This window comes from Erythrolamprus reginae, chromosome Z (genome assembly GCF_031021105.1).
Source record: "Erythrolamprus reginae isolate rEryReg1 chromosome Z, rEryReg1.hap1, whole genome shotgun sequence".
In the NCBI taxonomy this organism is placed as follows: domain Eukaryota; kingdom Metazoa; phylum Chordata; class Lepidosauria; order Squamata; family Dipsadidae; genus Erythrolamprus; species Erythrolamprus reginae.
Window position 1 is genome coordinate 126,177,724 of NC_091963.1, and position 17,318 is coordinate 126,195,041.

General features: G+C 38.0%; 1 protein-coding gene across 1 annotated transcript; it reads left to right on the forward strand.

Annotated features, from left to right (window-relative positions):
- The first annotated feature begins 119 nt into the window (after positions 1-119).
- LOC139154101 (vomeronasal type-2 receptor 26-like) lies at positions 120-12,609 on the forward strand. The gene is made up of 7 exons (XM_070728532.1): positions 120-468; positions 2,863-2,914; positions 3,676-3,964; positions 6,063-6,908; positions 8,521-8,745; positions 10,644-10,770; positions 11,708-12,609. The coding sequence occupies exons 1-7, from the start codon at positions 120-122 to the stop codon at positions 12,607-12,609; spliced, it is 2,790 nt and encodes a 929-aa protein (XP_070584633.1).
- The last annotated feature ends 4,709 nt before the right edge of the window (positions 12,610-17,318 follow it).

Here is a 17,318-nt window from a genome sequence, read left to right on the forward strand (position 1 = left end):
TCACCGGCATTTCCTTCACACGTCGCACAACACACAGTGGAGCCGGACCAGGACCTAGAACAATGAGAAACAAAGCAGGTTAGTTACTGGGCAAGGCGGGTGTTTCCACTGCTATCCTTATGTATCCTTTGAAAGCCGAAGATTTGCACCTGCCTATGTCCTGGATCCGGCTCGCCGGGAGCCCCAACCTAGCCGCTGTTTATGCGGCCCCAATTCGGAAGGAGTGTGTCCCAAATAGCAGGGAGTCTAAACCAATACCCGTTAGGGCCTTCTTGGTGATGGTCCAGAATATCTCATTAAAGGTGCCATATTCTGGTGACAAAAAAGGTAGCCTTCCTTGTCTCTTCTTAAAGCTTATTAAAGTTGAGACAGGACATATTTCCTTAACTCCGGCCACCTTGCCTTTACCCAGTTGGTCCTTTTTGGAGAATCTCAAGTGTAGTGACACCCTATTGTCGGATCACCCTGGTATATTGAAGGAACGTCACAGCTCTTTTTTGCCAGGGTGATCCGACATAAGAAAAAAAACATATAGCCCCTCCCTGGTACAGAGCTGGAGGGATCAGGTCTGGTGGCTTAACTGTAAATTCTCTGCCTTACAAGGCAGAGGCTGCCAGATCGAATCCCAGTAAGGAAGGGTGTGGCTAGCTGATGAGGCCCGAACAAGGCCAAAATGGTACCATCCTAGTCTCCCTTAATTTTAAAAAATTCAGCTAAAAACATTTGATACAAACAGAATATATTTGTCAGCTATGAATAAATTAACTGCCTTGAAATGGTCCTGGGCTGGGCCTAGAGGCAAAAAGGAGCTGTGACGTTCCTTCAATATACCAGGGTAATCCGACATAAGAAAAAAAAACATATTGCCTCCCTGGTACAGAGCTGGAGGGATCAGGTCTGATCTGTTAATTCTCTACCTGTTAATTCTCTACCTTACAAGGCAGAGGCTGCCAGATCGAATCCCAGTAAGGAAGGGTGCGGCTAGCTGATAAGGCCAGAACAAGGCCGAAATGGTACCATCCTAGTCTCCCTTAATTTAAAAAAAAAAATTCCAGCTAAAAACATTTGATACACACACACACACACATACACACATATATATAAAATGTTTTTAGCTGGAATGAAATACGCACACACACACACACACACACACACACACATACACCAGGGTGATTCGACGCAAAAATATGTAACCCTTCCCTGGTGCAGAGCTGAAGGGATTGGATACTGTAGCCTAGAGGATAATTCTCTGCCTTACAAGGCAAAGGTTGCAGGTTCAAGTCCCAGTGGGTATAGCTAGCTGATGAGGCCAAAATAAGGTCGAAATAGATCTATCCTAGTCTCCCTTAATTTTCAAATTCAGCAAATAAAAAACCATGTGACACACACAGACACACACACATTTCACATGTTTTTTTTTTGCTGAATTTGAAAATTAAGAGAGACTAGGATAGATCTATTTCGGCCTTATTGCGGTAAAAGCACTATGAAGCGGTATATAAGTCTAAATGCTATTGCTATCTCAGGGGTTGTCTGTATATACTATTATTAATTTAATTTTCTTTTACTTTCTTGTGTATTTATGATTGTGTTTATTAATACAGCCATATTAGTACATCTGGGTGAAGTTCTCTGGGTTTCACCACCCAGTTGAAAGTTCAAGTTCTTGCCCCCACACCCATAAATACATTATGTTGTCCAATTTTCATTTGCCATGCTGGCAGAGTCCCCATCTTCTTCTGTGCAGGTACAGAGGTGCAGAGACAAAGGATGACCTTGGTTTTCTACAAATAATTTGTTATGGCTACGTGCTAACAACCTCATACAACCCCTCCTCCCATTTTCCCACAGTAGAAAATGTATAGTAGAATAGTATAAAGTGTAGCAAGCCAAAGATCCCAAATAAAATGGCTTCAGCCTAAAATGGTTTCCTGCCTGAGTAGGAAGTTGGATTAGAAGACCTCCAAGGTCCTTTCCAACTCTGTCATTCTATTTTTTGTTATATTTAATAATTTTTAAGGTGTTAAATACCAACAATACATCATTTCATATAAGCATTTCTTTCAAATTGTAAGTCAATGCAAATTATCTATATATTTTCCAATTGGTCTAGCATTCATTTTTCCCAAACATCCAAAATATTTCCCCATTTAATCATAGTGTTTAATATATTCATTTTCTTGATTCATTGCCAATAAAAGCTTATATGTTTTAACAATCAGATGTTCATCATAGGTAAATAAATCTTTTTTTTTCAATTTTTTAGAACATTGGCTCATTCCAAACTGACATATCCTTTGTTGTTCTATTAACCTGGTAGCAAATATATGTATGTAAATGAGAGAAAACTCATTCTTTACATAACAGAGAGAAATAAAAATCTAAAAAACATTTCTTTCTATTATCTATAATTATCATTAGTGTTATTAACACTAAGGGGTTCCCTAGCAATTTATAGCCAACAAGAATTGAGGGTTTAAGAATAATATCAGTAATCTTTGACCATTCTCATCTGTAACTTGAATCTAAAGACAGATGATGTTTGTAAAGTTTATTCCTGATAGGGAGAAGTCAAGGTTTATGAATACTGTGTACAAATTTCTGATTAATGTGAGGGTAGGTAAGGCAAATCATACTAGTATATTTTTAAAGGTTTTAAACCATTATTAAACAAACTCTGCTACAGATATACAATTGACATACAGACCATGATTATTTTATTCTTATTTTTATCTCATTTGGTTTGGAAATGTGAAATGATAAATTGCATTATTTATGATCCTGTCCCTATTTCTCATAATTATTTCCAATCTGGTGAATTCATCATTGGTGCCATTACTTCTCTTATGTTCATGCCTACAGAATTAGAAAACTTCTCGGACAATCCCCATCTTTCATTTACGGGTGAAGTCATGTAAGTGTCTCTATCTATTCCATCATTTGGTGTAAGAGATTATAAATTATATTTACAGTTGTGATACTCTTACACATATTAAAATTACTTTTCAGTATGTGACAATTTTCTCCCTCTAATTTAAATGTACATGTCTTTTTTATCTATCTAGGATGCTTAAAGAAATTTATTATAAAAAACAAAAGAAAAAGAGATTAAAGTGTTAAAAAGAAAACAGATTTCAAAACGATTTGTGTTTTCAGCAGAATATTTAAAGGATATAGTAAGAGTTTTAAGACATTTTTATAATTGTATTTTTTTTAGTCCCTTTCTTTGTTTAGAGACTTGACATTTTCTTTTTAAATATTTTTTTTAAAAAAATATGCTTCCCACTTAGGCTAACTTACTAATAACACATTTTATAATAATATTTATAATAATAATAGCAGAATTGGAAAGGACGTTGGACACCTTCTAGTCCAAACCCTTGCTTGGGCAAGAAACCATACACTACTTCAGACAAATACATGTAGTTGTCCCAATTTACCACATTATGATTTTGCAGATTAGGAAATCTTCAAATCTTTATTAAATTGAAAAGTATTTAAGATTTTGAGAAGTTTTTATTTTTTGTTCAAAAGCTATGCACAATACCTAGCACACAATGTATGACACTGTATTATTACTTTCAAAGACAAAATAGTTGGATGGGCCATATATTTGTTAGAATATTTCTCTTATGTATATTATGCTTCTTTTATCACTTATAATTGTTATTCCAGTGTCCAGACTAAATTTTATCAGCATATTTTGGCTTTAATATTTGCTGTGAAAGAAATAAATGAAAATCCTCAGATCCTGCCCAATGTTACCCTGGGCATCAATATTTTTGACAATTATGATAGAAGATGGATTTATCATGCAACAATGGAACTTTTCTCACCTCTGAAGAAAATGGTCCCCAATTATGAATGTGGCTTCCAGAACACCCTCATCGCAATCATTGGGGCCCTTTATTCTGAAATCTCTGTTGACATGGCAGATATCTTGAGGTTATACAAACTTCCACAGGTAGGATGTGTAGTGAATGTTGAGTTCTTATGAAATCAGGTGGATTTTTCTGAATTTATTACATCTACGTAAATTATACACATGCTAATCTGTACTTGATATTTACTCAGTTTACCTTGATTAATAAGGCATATAAAGAAAACAAATTATTAAAGCTTGAGGCCATGTGAATAATAAATTTGGTTTTATAGACTGATTGTAAGGAAAGGTTAATGATTTTTTGCTAAAGTACCCCAAGGAAATTAGAAAAAAAAATGTTTTAGATGGAACCAAATTACATCAGAGCTTTAATAAACATTTAATTTGGAATTCACTTTTGAAAATTTGGAAAGAAATTAGGAAAAAAAGCTATATAAAATTCCTAAATGCCTATCAATAATGGAGGCAATGATTTATCCTAACTTAATTGAAGTGAGCAAAACATACAAATATAGTATTTTATTAGATTTCACTGAAAAATTGAAAAGGTAAGAAAAATTAGCGGAACAAAATATAATGATTGACTGGTAGTCTTATTATACAAAATTGAGGTATAAGAAAGATATAGAGGATACAGGCATAGAAATGGAAACACAACAATTGGATAGAATTTTGCTGGGCCTAGAACAAAAAATAATATCCAAATTAATTAAATGTTTACTTGAATTTGAAAGAATAGAGAATGTAGTTAAAGATCCATGATAGTGTGGGCAAAGAATGTAGGTCATAATATACATCTGTCTGACTGGGAGCAGATATGGAATACAAATTGCAAAATAACAAACTCAGTTGCATTTAAAGAAAATTATTATAAAATGTTTTATAGGTGGCATCTAGCGTCATCAAGATTGGCTAAAATATATCCAAACACAAATTTGGCTTGTTGGAAATGTAAAAAGGTCATAGGTACCTTCTTTCATATGTGGTGGTTGTGCCCCAAAGCAAAAAGTTACTGGAAAAAGATTCATGATTAGTTACAACAGAAAGATAAATAGAATATACTTCGAAATTCTTTCTATTAGGAATAATAAGAAAACAACAATCAAGGGATATGCAATATCTATCATTACATATCATTATGGCAGCAAGAATTGCTTATGCTCAATATTGGAAAGATGACAAAACTCGGTTGGAAAATGTATTGACTGATAAAAGGAAAAAATGATTCAGATTATTATAAAGTCTGGACTAAATGATACAACTGGATTAAAAAGAGTGAGAGAAAGACTGTGTGTCAATGTGGAAAAAAGACCAAAAAAATGGGACAATGAAAATATATGAAGTATTATAAATAGTATGAGATTTGGATGTAGATCTGTGTAAAAATGACATGATATTTAAAGACAAAAAAAATAATAAAAAGAAAATAAAAAAAGAAAAAGAAGGTTTTATTAACAAGGAATTTTATTGTAATATGAATCAGAAAAGATTATGATAAACCATTCGAAGAAACGTGATATTCAATGAAAGAGCGCTATAAAGTCATCTTCTAACTCAGTAAGCTTCACCATACATGGTTTTTCATTTTCCTTTTTCTGAAGTAGGTGATTGAGAGCTATCCTTGAAGATGGTTTCCAATTGAAATCAAGTTAAATTTTGATTTCAATTAAACCACTAAGATACTAGATTAAAGAGAAAAAAGCCCACTCCTTACTAGCACTGGTGAGATTAGCTAGTCTAGATATTTAAAGGTCAGACAGCACCTGGGATCTCTCTAGTTAAATTTTAATTAACCAACCAACTAACCAACAACCGACCAACCAACCAACCAGACAGACATCCAGACACCCTACCAATTCAAATGTATTTCAAAAAGTTGCCAGAAAACATTATTCTGGAAATCCTAATGCACCAATTTGAAATGCAAGCATGTTATTGAAATGTAATACTATCAATTATATAGCATGAGAATATCATAAATCTATCTTCTGCTGAATAAAAAATAATGCTTTTATTCTTATAAAACTGCTAAAACAAGTCATACACAATCTGAAATTTGCTAGATGCTTGAGAAATATCTCCCAAAGTAGAGCAGCATATAGCGCACCTGCTATTTTTGCAAACATTTCTTCATTTCTTTCTGTTCTCTAAACTTCTATTAATTTTCTTATTCCTATAGTTAATCTATGGATCACACCCAGAGATGCCAGATCAAAATGAATCACTTTTTTTCTATCACATGGTGCCGAATGAAAATATTATATACCAAGGATTTCTTCAGTTGCTTGTTTATTTCAAATGGATCTGGGTTAGGATCCTTGTGAGAGATGATGATGATGAACTATTTGTGCGGATGATTTTTTCACGTTTTCCTCTTCATGGTATTTGCATTGCATTTTTAAAGATAATTAAACAACTGCACATCAGTAATGTATTTGTAGAACTGGAGTGGTTTGTGGAAACATTTTATCTCACTATGAAAAGTAAAGCCAATGCAGTAATTGTCTATGAAACAACTCTTTTGCATCTGAGATTGTTGTTAAATCTTCCTAAAATTGAATCCATTTCTATGGCGCCAAAAGGTAAAGTGTGGATCATACCCTGTCAAATGGATCTTGCAACAGTAATTTATCAAAGGACCTGGGATATTCAAGATATCCATGGTGCCCTGTCCTTTTCAGTTTACTCCAAAGAAGTTCCAGGATTTCAGCAATTTGTTCAGGGAAGAGACCATTTCTTATCAAAAGAAGATGGCTTTATTAAAGATGTGTGGGTGCATGCGTTTCAGTGTAGTTTTCCCAGTTCCTTGGTTAATGGGAGAAAGAGTGACATTTGCACTATGAAGGAGAAATTGGAGGATCTTCCTGGGGCTCTTTTTGAAATGAGCATGACTGGTCACAGCTACAATTTATACAATGCAGTGTATGTTGTAAGTCATGCTTTACATGCAATGCATATGGAACAAAACCACAATGGAAAGTTGGATGGTCGAAAACTGAGCATTCAAGAGAAAACAACATGGCAGGTACTGAACATTTATGCCTTTTCCTCTTTCTTCACACAAACATGTATGCATCCACAATCTATTTTTCATACAAATCACACAAAACCAAAGAAATAAAATGTTGTGACAAAATATAAATGGGGGACATTGGTAAATCTAATTTATACTCACTATATTTCTCCATAACTTTCTATCCTCCAAATACTCTAGTTTTCACCCTTACCAATGCATTGCTGCTTGTTTTTCAACTACAGTGGTACCTCGAGATACGAGTTTAATTCGTTCCGGACCTGGGCTCTTAAGTCGAGCAGCTCTTATCTCGAACGACTTTTCCCCATAGGAATTAATGTAAATAATTTTAATTGGTTCCAGCCCTCAAAAAACTCACAGTTAGTCTAAATTATGCAGAAAGACATGTTTTTAATGAAGAAATGTACATGTACATATAAATGAATAATGAAGTTTCTTTCACTTAACTTGTAAACTTTCTTAAACTTTTAAATTTACATATGTTCAACTTCTCTGCCACCCAATCCTGTAGGACAGAGGTCCCCAACACTTTTTGCACCAGGGACCGGCTTTAAGCGATCAAGAGAGGAATGGGTGAATGAATGGACGGAGGGTGGGAAGGAAGGAAGGAAAGGGACAGGAACAGAGGAAGGAAGCAAGGAAACTTATGAAAGGGGAGAGTAAGAGAGGAATGAGGGGAGGGAGGGAGGGAAGAAGGTGGGAAGGAGAAAGAAAAGAAGAAATAGAGGAAGGGAAGGTAAAAGAGAGAAAGAAAAAGATCAAGAAAGAAAGAAAGAAAGAAAGAAAGGGTGAAGGGACAGGAACAGAGGAAGGAAGCAAGGAAACTTATGAAAGGGAAGAGTAAGAGAGGAATGAGTGAAGGGAGGGAGGGAGGGAAGAAGGTGGGAAGGAGAAAGAAAAGAAGAAATAGAGGAAGGGAAGGTAAAAGAGAGAAAGAAAAAGAGCAAGAAAGAAAGCTGCAAGCACCCCCCCGAGCCCCCCAGGCCGGCTGCAACCTTTTAAAACACGCGCGCCGCTTCGCAGCTGTCTCCTGAAGCCGAACGCGGAAGTTAGCGTTTGGCTTCAGGAGACAGCTCCTTGGCGCTTGTATCTCGAATTTGGGCTTGTAAGTAGAACAAAAATATCTCTCCCCTCCCAGCTCTTATCTCGAGTTGCTCTTAAGTAGAGCAGCTCTTATGTCGGGGTTCCACTGTACATTAGTTCTCTCTTTTATGGATCTCATTAATTCTCTTCATGAATTTCTCAGTCTTGTTCTTTCTATTACCCAATTCATTTTCTTTAATAAATATGGTCTGTAATTCATTTCTCATTTATTTTCACTGTCAGATTCCTTGCTTTGTACTGGTACTTAATAGATGTTCATTCAGACTGTTCTTTCTTGTCTCTTCCTTATGTTTCAGCAAACATATTTCATTCCCCTTTCCAGGTAAAAACCAGGGATTCATTTCTACATACACATTTTGTTTCTCTCAATAAATATTTAGGCTACACACAACAGATTGAATGGATGTACCAAATGTTGAGGACTAGCAATTGATGTGAAAAGTGTATTTATTACTGATTCTATATTAATATCAATTGTTCGGTCTTCATTGATATTCAGTTCCACCAATTTCTGAAAGGAATCTCATTTAATAACAGTGCTGGAGATAGAATTCAGTTCAATCAGAGGAGGGAATTGATATCTGGATTTGATATTATAAACTGGGTCACCTTCCCAAACCAATCTTTCCATCGAGTAAAAGTGGGGAAGCTGGATCCTTGGGTGAAAGAGGAAAAATTCACAATGCATGATGAAGCCATTACCTGGCATAACAGTTTCAATCAAGTAAGTTCCGAATTTTTTTGCTTGCATGACTGGGATGATATCCAAAATAATTTGTGTATCATTTAACACTAAAATAATATTGCAGACTTTATTTTATAAAGACTGTGAGCATTTAGTTGTGATACAGCAATTTGAAATATTCCTCAGAGACAGAATAAAAAAGATCACAGACACCTCAGAGACAAGTATTTCAGGAATAAATTATTTATCTTTATTGAAAAGTTTTAAAACAATAACGTTTAGAAAAACAAAAATATAAGATTTTTTTAAAAAAATTGGCAGTCTGCCAAAATTAGTTAGTTAGTTGGTTGGTTGGTTGGTTGGTTGGTTGGTTGGTTGGTTGGTTGGTTGGTTGGTTGGTTGGTTGGTTAGTTAGTTAGTTAGTTAGTTAGTTAGTTAGTTAGTTAGTTAGTTAGATAGATAGTTAGCTAGCTAGCTAGCTAGCTAGCTAGCTAGCTAGCTAGTTTGTTCGTTTACATACAGACGGCCATCATGCAGTTCCCCCTCCCAAATTCCAAAAGTAAATAATGCACATTAAAATACTATAAAGTGTGGCAGGCCAAAGATCCCAACAGTCTGATATCTTGACTTACAACTGTTCCTTTAGTGACTGTCCAAAGTTACAACGGTACTGAAAAAAGTGACTTGTGACCATTTTTCACACTTAAGAACATCACCACGCCCCCATGGTCATATAATTTGCATTTGGATGCTTGACAACTGGTTCCTGTTTATGACAAATACAGTGTCCCGGATTCATATGATCATCTTTTGTGATCTTCTGATAAACAAAGGCAAAGAGAAAGCCTGACATATTTAACAATGATACTACTAATTTAACAACTGCAGTGTTCTACAGAAAATTAGTAAAATGAAGCAAAGGTATAAAATTTGAGGTCAATTGTGGTCATAAATTGAGTCTATTTGACAGTAATTATTTGGTTTTGGAGTTTGCTTGGCTTACAATTTAGGACACTTGCATTTTTCCCCACAGTTTACAATTCTTTTTGAGTATAGGTAGTCCCCAATTTATGACTATTTCTTTAACAGCTGTTTGAAGTTATGATAGTACTGAGAAAAATGACTTATGACTGGATCTCATACTTATGATGGTTGCAATGTCATGTGGTCACATAATTGCCATTTGCTACCTTCCCATCCAACTTCCCAAAAGTAAAGTCAAAGGTGGCAAAAAAAAAAGTCATAAATTTGCATGCATCTCAATTAATGACATCTCATTTAGTGATGCAAATCCCAGCCCCAGTTGCAGTTATAAGTCAAGAAGCACCTGTATGTCATTTTTTTAGGTCTAACATCTTCACCTGTTAACTATTCTGTTATAAATTGTTTCATTATATTCTATTTCATTTGTCTGTACAGATTGCCAGTCATCCAGGTTATTGTTGTATCAGCGAATGACTAGACAATTGCCAACAAATACAATCCTTCTAACCCAGTCTCCTCATCCATTCAGAACTAACACTTTTATTGCCCCCCCATCTTGCTACAACCCATGAAATTTCTTGAATGAGAATTAAAACATCTTCTTCCTCAACTAAAAAGAAAAAAGAAAAAAAAGGAAATTCAGTTACCTTTTGAAAAAGCACTTTTCAGATTCCTAATTAAATACAATTTGATTAGATTCAGTTAATTTCAAAAGTAAGCCTGAAAAATAGGTTGAATTATCTTTAGTTTTATTTAAAATATCTCTATTATCCAAAGTGAGAAATGAAGTGACTGGGAAAAAATATCAGTTTTGATCAGTCCTGCTGAAATAACTTTGTCATGATCTGCGGCTAAAATATTTTCCAGTTTAAAAGAAAGAAAGTTACTTATACTGTAGTTTTATCGTATTCCTGATTAAATGTTAACATTTTTCTTCTTTATTTATTTGGAAGACCCCGCCTGTTTCATTCTGTTCTGAGAGCTGTCTCCCTGGTTATTTTAAAAGAAAGCAGGAGGGAAAGCCATTTTGTTGCTATAATTGCCTTCCATGCCCTAAAGAGAAAATTTCAGTTGAAAAAGGTAAGAAGTACCATGTTCATCTTTGTAAAACCACACTACAATTTTGCGTGGATAACAGACCACATATTGCAATGAACATTTACTTCTTTATTGATCTATTTAGACTTCAATATACCGCTTTTTATCATTTCAAAAACGATTGATGTGATTTACAAAATAATTCAATCCATTAATAAATTGGGTGAAAATAACACTATTCTTCAAATGTGTATCAAATTATCTACTATGTACTCTGTTGCGTTTGCGAATATGAACATTCATTTGATTTTATCCTAAGATGTCTCTACTATCCTACCCTACTGTACCCTGCCCTACCCTATCCTACCCTGCCCTACCCTACCTTACCCTCCTACCCTATCCTATTCCACTCCAGTCTGCTCGACTTTACTGCATTCCATTCCACTCTATCTTTCCTTAGTTAGATGCAACAGTAGAAAGTTATATTGCAATAGCAACTTAGAATACCAAAGTATTACTGTATCATGATCATTTTTATTTTGTTCTTTTTTCATTTTTAAAACATTTGTTATACATTTTATTTGATAATTTTCTGATTTCTTACATGATTATCCTTCCGTTTTGCTCCTTTTTTCATTCTTTATTAATTTAAAAATAATAAATACATTATGATATGTTGCACAGACAGTCAGATATTTACACTGGATTTGACTTTTTTTTAGCCATAAATAAGCACATAAAAGTGCTTTCCAAGATCCTCGGCTGTGGATATTTATGGTGTTACAGATACATCTTACATCCTGTGAAGTAAAATAACCATAAAGTCTCCACATTTTCCTATCCCAGGTCATTAGAAAGGATTAGATAGATTTAAAAAATATCAAATCCAGTCTGATGGCTGACTGTGTAACTGAGCCTAACAATGAAAACACAATGGCCACAGAAAATGACACAGAACAATTATATGCTTAAATTCCAGATATGCAAGTTTGTTCAGAATGTCCAGAGGACCAACATCCAAGCAAAGAGAGAGATTCATGTCTTGCTAAGAAAATATCTTTCTTATCCTATGAAGAACCAATAGGAATGAGTCTGCTTATTCTGGCACTTTTTTTTTCTTTCTGCACAGTTGGTGTGCTGGCAATATTTCTGAAGTATCATCATACTCCCATTGTCAAGGCCAATAACCGAAATCTCACCTACATTCTACTCATTTCACTTTTTCTCTGTTTCCTTTGCTCGCTTCAGTTTCTCATTATACCAGGCAATATAATATGTCTCCTTCGACAAATTAGCTTTGGTGTTATCTTCTCAGTGGCTGTGTCTTCTGTGCTGGCAAAAACCATCACTGTGGTTATGGCTTTCATGGCCACCAAGCCAGGATCCAGGATGAAGAACTGGGTAGGAAAAGGACTGGGCGCTTCCATTGTTCTCTCTGGTTCCCTGATTCAAGCAGGCATCTGTACAGTGTGGCTGTTCACATTTCCCCCTTTCCCTGACATGGACACTCATTCAGAAATAGAGGAAATCATACTCCAGTGCAATGAAGGCTCCCCTGCCATGTTCTATTGTGTCTTGGGATACATGGGATTTCTGGCATCTGCCAGTTTCACTGTAGCATTTTTCTCCAGGAAGCTCCCCAGCAGTTTCAATGAAGCCAAATGTCTCACATTCAGCATGCTGATTTTCTGTAGTGTGTGGCTCTCCTTTGTCCCATCATATCTGAGCAGCAAAGGCAAATACATGGTGGCTGTGGAGATTTTCTCTATCTTGGTCTCGAGTGCTGGGTTGCTAGGCTGCCTATATTTTCCCAAATGTTACATAATTATTGTTAGACCAGAACTAAACAATAGGGAACAACTTATTAAGCGAAAAAGATAGTAATATATGCATAAAACATTTCTCTTATTTTTAAATCTGTAATACATAAATCAAAATAGAGTATTTGTTCTACTTAGTGGAATAGGTAATTATTAAATGGAATAGATTTAGAAACTGATCTGTTTTCACACATAGGTACAGTATGAAACGAATTGTGAAATAGTATTTTTACATGTTAGGTTATATTTGAATAAATGTCAATAACATTTCTGGGAGTCACAAATGAATTTGAATAGACTTTTTAATGAATGTAGTTAATGCAACTCATCATTAAAAATTATTTTCCAACTTTAGTGATGTAAAGCTTTTCCAGTTATTGTAAAATTAAAGCTTTCCTAATGTTGACAAATTGCAAAACACATTGAATTATTATATATAAAAATATGAAAAATGTTTTGATTTTGTAGCTTAAGTTTTCCACATCATACTCATAACTGATTATCCATTTAAACAATGGTAGAATGATATTTACAAGTTCATATGGTAAGGGAAAAAACAAGAATTAGATATAAGCTACTGCAAGATGTTAAGGAATAAGGTCATTTGTTTACCAGATATGAAACTGTATTTTGAAGCATGCTGTCTGACCTGATCAAAGGAATTGGTACACTTCCAGAATAAGGTGCTTCTTGAACTAGAGGACATTGACTAAGGCCTGGATGGCACGACTACCTATGATATCATAAATGTAAAGTTAATGTTGAATTTAACAATCATTTTGTTAGATGTACCATACAAAGAGTTTGGAATAGATATAAAACAAGGCTCTCTACGAAGCTGCCTATTTGGATGTCCCACTAGGAAGCTTCCTTTAGAAAAGAAATGGTGGCAAAGCCAAACTGGTCGATGTGGTAACTCAGGTCATCCAATATTAAAGCCAAACAAAGAACTTGAATCAGAAGGTTATACAGTGGTACCTCATGATATGAATCCCTCATCTTACGAACAACCTGAGATACAAACCCGGGGTTCAGAAATTTTTTGCCTCTTCTTACGAACTTTTTTCTTCTTACGAACCTGCCACTGCCGCCGCCGCTGAGAAGCCCCGCCACCCGGCTGTCACTTTTTGAAACAGCCGGGGGGCTTCCCAGCGTCCTCCTGAACCTGAACGCCAAACCCGAACTTCCGGGTTCGGCGTTCGGGAGGCCGCCGAGAAGCCCCCCGGCTGTTTCAAAAGGTGACAGCCAGGCAGTGGGGCTTCTCAGCGAAAGTTCGGGTTTGGGAGGCAGCTTTGGGTTTTTGGCTGGGGGGGAGGCAGGAGGTCTGGCCTGACACCCCCCCCCACTCCAGTGCTTCACCTTCCCCCCAGCCACAAACCCAAAGGTCCCCACCACAGCACCCGCTACAGGAGACTTAGCCTCCTGATCCTCCCTGCCCCTCACCCACCCACCCCTCCGGAGCGCTTTTGCCCAATGGGAAGCGAAGCGCTGGGGTGGGGGGTGTCCTGACAACTCCCACCCCAGTGTTTTGCCTCCCGCCAGGCAAGAGCACTCTTCTGTCGGCCACGGGCGAGGGGCGGGGGTGACGGGTGGGAGAGCCTCCTGTGGTGGAGACATTTGGGTTTTTGGCTGGAGGAAAGGCAGGAGGTCCGGCACTTCACCTGCCCTCCCAGCCAAAAGGCAAAGCCACGCAGCTCCCCAGCCACCGAAGGAGGCTTAACCCCACCCCTCTGTCCCACCCATTGCCCATGGCCAGCAGAAGAGCGGGGGCAGGCAGGAGGCAGTTCTGCCAGATACGGGCAATGGGAGGGACAGAGGGGTGGGGTTAAGCCTCCTTCGGTGGCTGGGGAGCTGCATGGCTTTGCCTTTTGGCTGGGAGGGCACGTGAAGCACCGGACCACCTGCCTTTCCCCCAGCCACATTCGCCTTCCTCCACCACCATCGGCATTCAGCTCCTCCTCTTCTCACTTCTTTACAAGATGACAGCTGGGCAGTGGCATGGAGGCTGGAGGCGGCGGGTGTGTGTGGAAGAGGTCTGCAGGAGAACTGGGGGGAGCTGCAGTGCCTAGACACCTTCCTGCAGCAAAGGCACCCCGCGACCACCACCTTTGCCCCAAGAGGAAAGACCCCAGCCCACGCCTGCTGCTTGCTCTCCTGGCCCCCCCCCCCCGCAAAGATCACCTTTGGGAGCTTCCCAGCCAGGTCCCTTCCATGGGGCAGTGGCCATGGCTCCCCCCAGTTCTCCCACAGACCTCTTCCACACCCCCCCCGCTGCCCCCAGCCTCTGTGCCACCGCCCAGCTGTCATTTTGTAGAGAAGCGAGAAGAGGAGGAGGAGCTGGATGCTTGTGGTGGCAGAGGAAGGTGATTGCGGCCTGGAGGCTGGGAGGGAGGCGGAATACGGGAGGAGGAGGGAGGCAGTTTCCACGCTTTTCTTTCGGAGGAGTTAATTGGCCAAAGACATTCCCAGCCCAGTGGCACTTTTACATTGATCCCTTTGTCTGGCCACTTAGCTCCTCCGCCGAAAGAAAAGCCCTCCTCCTCCCATATTCTGCCTCCCTCCCAGCCTCCAGGCCGCATTCGCCTTCCTCCGCCACCACCAGCATCCAGCTCCTCCTCCTCTTCTCGCTTCTCTACCAAATGACAGCCGGGCAGTGGCCCGGAGGCTGGGAGGGAGGCGGAATATGGGAGGAGGAGGGAGGCAGCCTCCACGCTTTTCCTTCAATAGAGATCTGGCTCCCCTCCGTGGCAGGTTAGGGGAGGAAATTGGGAGGTGTTTAGCAACTGCGTGTTCTCCTTTGGGCATCTTTGGAGATGAGGGGCAGACTTTCTCCAAGAGCTCATGGTGTCACTACTGGCCTGAGTGATTGGGGAGGGGGTGCCCCAGCCAATTCCCATCCAGGGATTGGACGGCGAGCCTCCCCACATGTGTAGCATGGCTCAGTTCCAGGTGAGGGCGTGATCCCTTCACCTGGATCAGCAGTTGCCCAGGAAGTTTATTTGATGTCATTTCCACCCCAAATTGTTAGTGATCTCTGCAGGTCCCTATTATTCTTAATTAATTAATGATTTATTTAATTAATTTATGTTAATTAATAAAGTGACCCAATTTTAAACCCAGCTTCTGTCTCTGTGTGATCACTCCACTTCATTAGTTCACTAACAACTATAATTCTTGAAGGATTTAAGTTTTAATTTGTGAATTCTGAGGAAGTGAACAAGCTAAATTTGAAACACTTGTCAAACATAGCTAATATCCATGGCAATATCAAATATGTTGCCGAATATTTGCTTCTAGTCCAAATGTCCATTATTAACTTCTTCTGGGTTACTGCAACACCTTTATGTAGGGCTTCCTTGGTAGGTAATGTAAAAATGTGAAGATCTGATAACATTTCTTTTTTTTCCTGAGGTTATTTGGAGAAACATTATTTTGTTTTTTGATAGACAGCTACTTTGCCTGATTGTTAACATTTTCTATACAGGGATACAAAAACATGTGACAAAACATATGTCCAGAGGTGCGCTACTGCGTGGACAGGGGTGGATGGGGAATGCAGTGGGGTAGCAAAAATAGAGCTCCACCTCAGAGCACCCAATTTGCACTGAAAGATGTTGAAAGAAAATGCATGGTGTCCTGCATAAGCCACACCCACAATGTGGAAGTAAAAATTTTAGTAGCCCTTCACTGTATATGTCACATGTTTTTGCTGAATTTGAAAGTTAAGGGAGACTAGGATAGGCCTTGTTCTGGCCTCATCAGCTAGCCATACCCTCACTGGGATTTGAACTTGCAGCCTTTGCCTTGTAAGGCAGAGAATTAATCTCTAGGCTACACTATCTAATCCCTATAGATTTGTACCAGAGGGAAGTGTTATATGTTTTTCTGTCAAATCACCCTGGTATACCCAGAAAAAAACATATCTATATCTATATCCAGGAGTGGGCTACTGCCCGGAAGTGGGGAGACAAAATGGGGTATCAAAAATAGAGCTTCACCCCAGAGTACCCAATTTGCACTAAAAGATGTTGAAAGAAAATGCAGGGTGTCCTGCATAAGCCACATCCACAATGTGGTAGTAAAATTTTGGTAGCCCTTCACTGTCTATATCTAGATTTATATTATCTATATCTATACCTATGTATCTCTGTCTCTCTGCCTCTGCCTCTACCTCTAGCTCTACCTCCCTCCCTCCCTCCCTCCCTCCCTCCCTCCCTGTCTGTCTGTCTATCTATCTATCTATCTATCTATCTATCTATCTATCTATCTATCTATCTATCTATCTATCTATCTATATGCCATGTTGTCAAATGACATTTACCTTTATTATCTGGTGAAAAATTATGTGACTCATTCCAACCTTGCCATTTCATTAATGGATGAAATGGCAAGTGTTGTCTTTAGACTAAAGCTTAAACATATGCTTAATTCCACAGAGACATTAAAATTTAAAGATTACAATTTGATCTCATCTTATAATTATCCAAAAGGCTATTGTTAATTTTGCTGCTTCTTAAAGACGAGTTTGCCAATTTATTTCTCAAAGAATGTAGAGGTGGATGGACAGATTAAATATTTCATGGGTTTTTAAAAATACTGTTCTTTAGGTGTTGATAACATCACTATCAACATAGCCTCTGAACCAATTTTATTCTAAAGTTCAGAACAAAATGGGAAGAAACCAGAATGATTCAGTTCAAATTATTTCTATTGAGACTGAAATATTTTGTAGAAATGAGAGAAACTTGATTAACATTATTGTATTAAATA

Bases quoted from the DNA above. Each gene is read 5' to 3' on its own strand.
- LOC139154101 (XM_070728532.1), top strand. From the start codon at position 120: ATGTATCCTTTGAAAGCCGAAGATTTGCACCTGCCTATGTCCTGGATC. The intron at 3,965-6,062 runs GTAGGATGTGTA...TTATTCCTATAG, and splicing joins GGTTATACAAACTTCCACAG to TTAATCTATGGATCACACCC. The intron at 8,746-10,643 runs GTAAGTTCCGAA...TTTATTTGGAAG, and splicing joins GGCATAACAGTTTCAATCAA to ACCCCGCCTGTTTCATTCTG.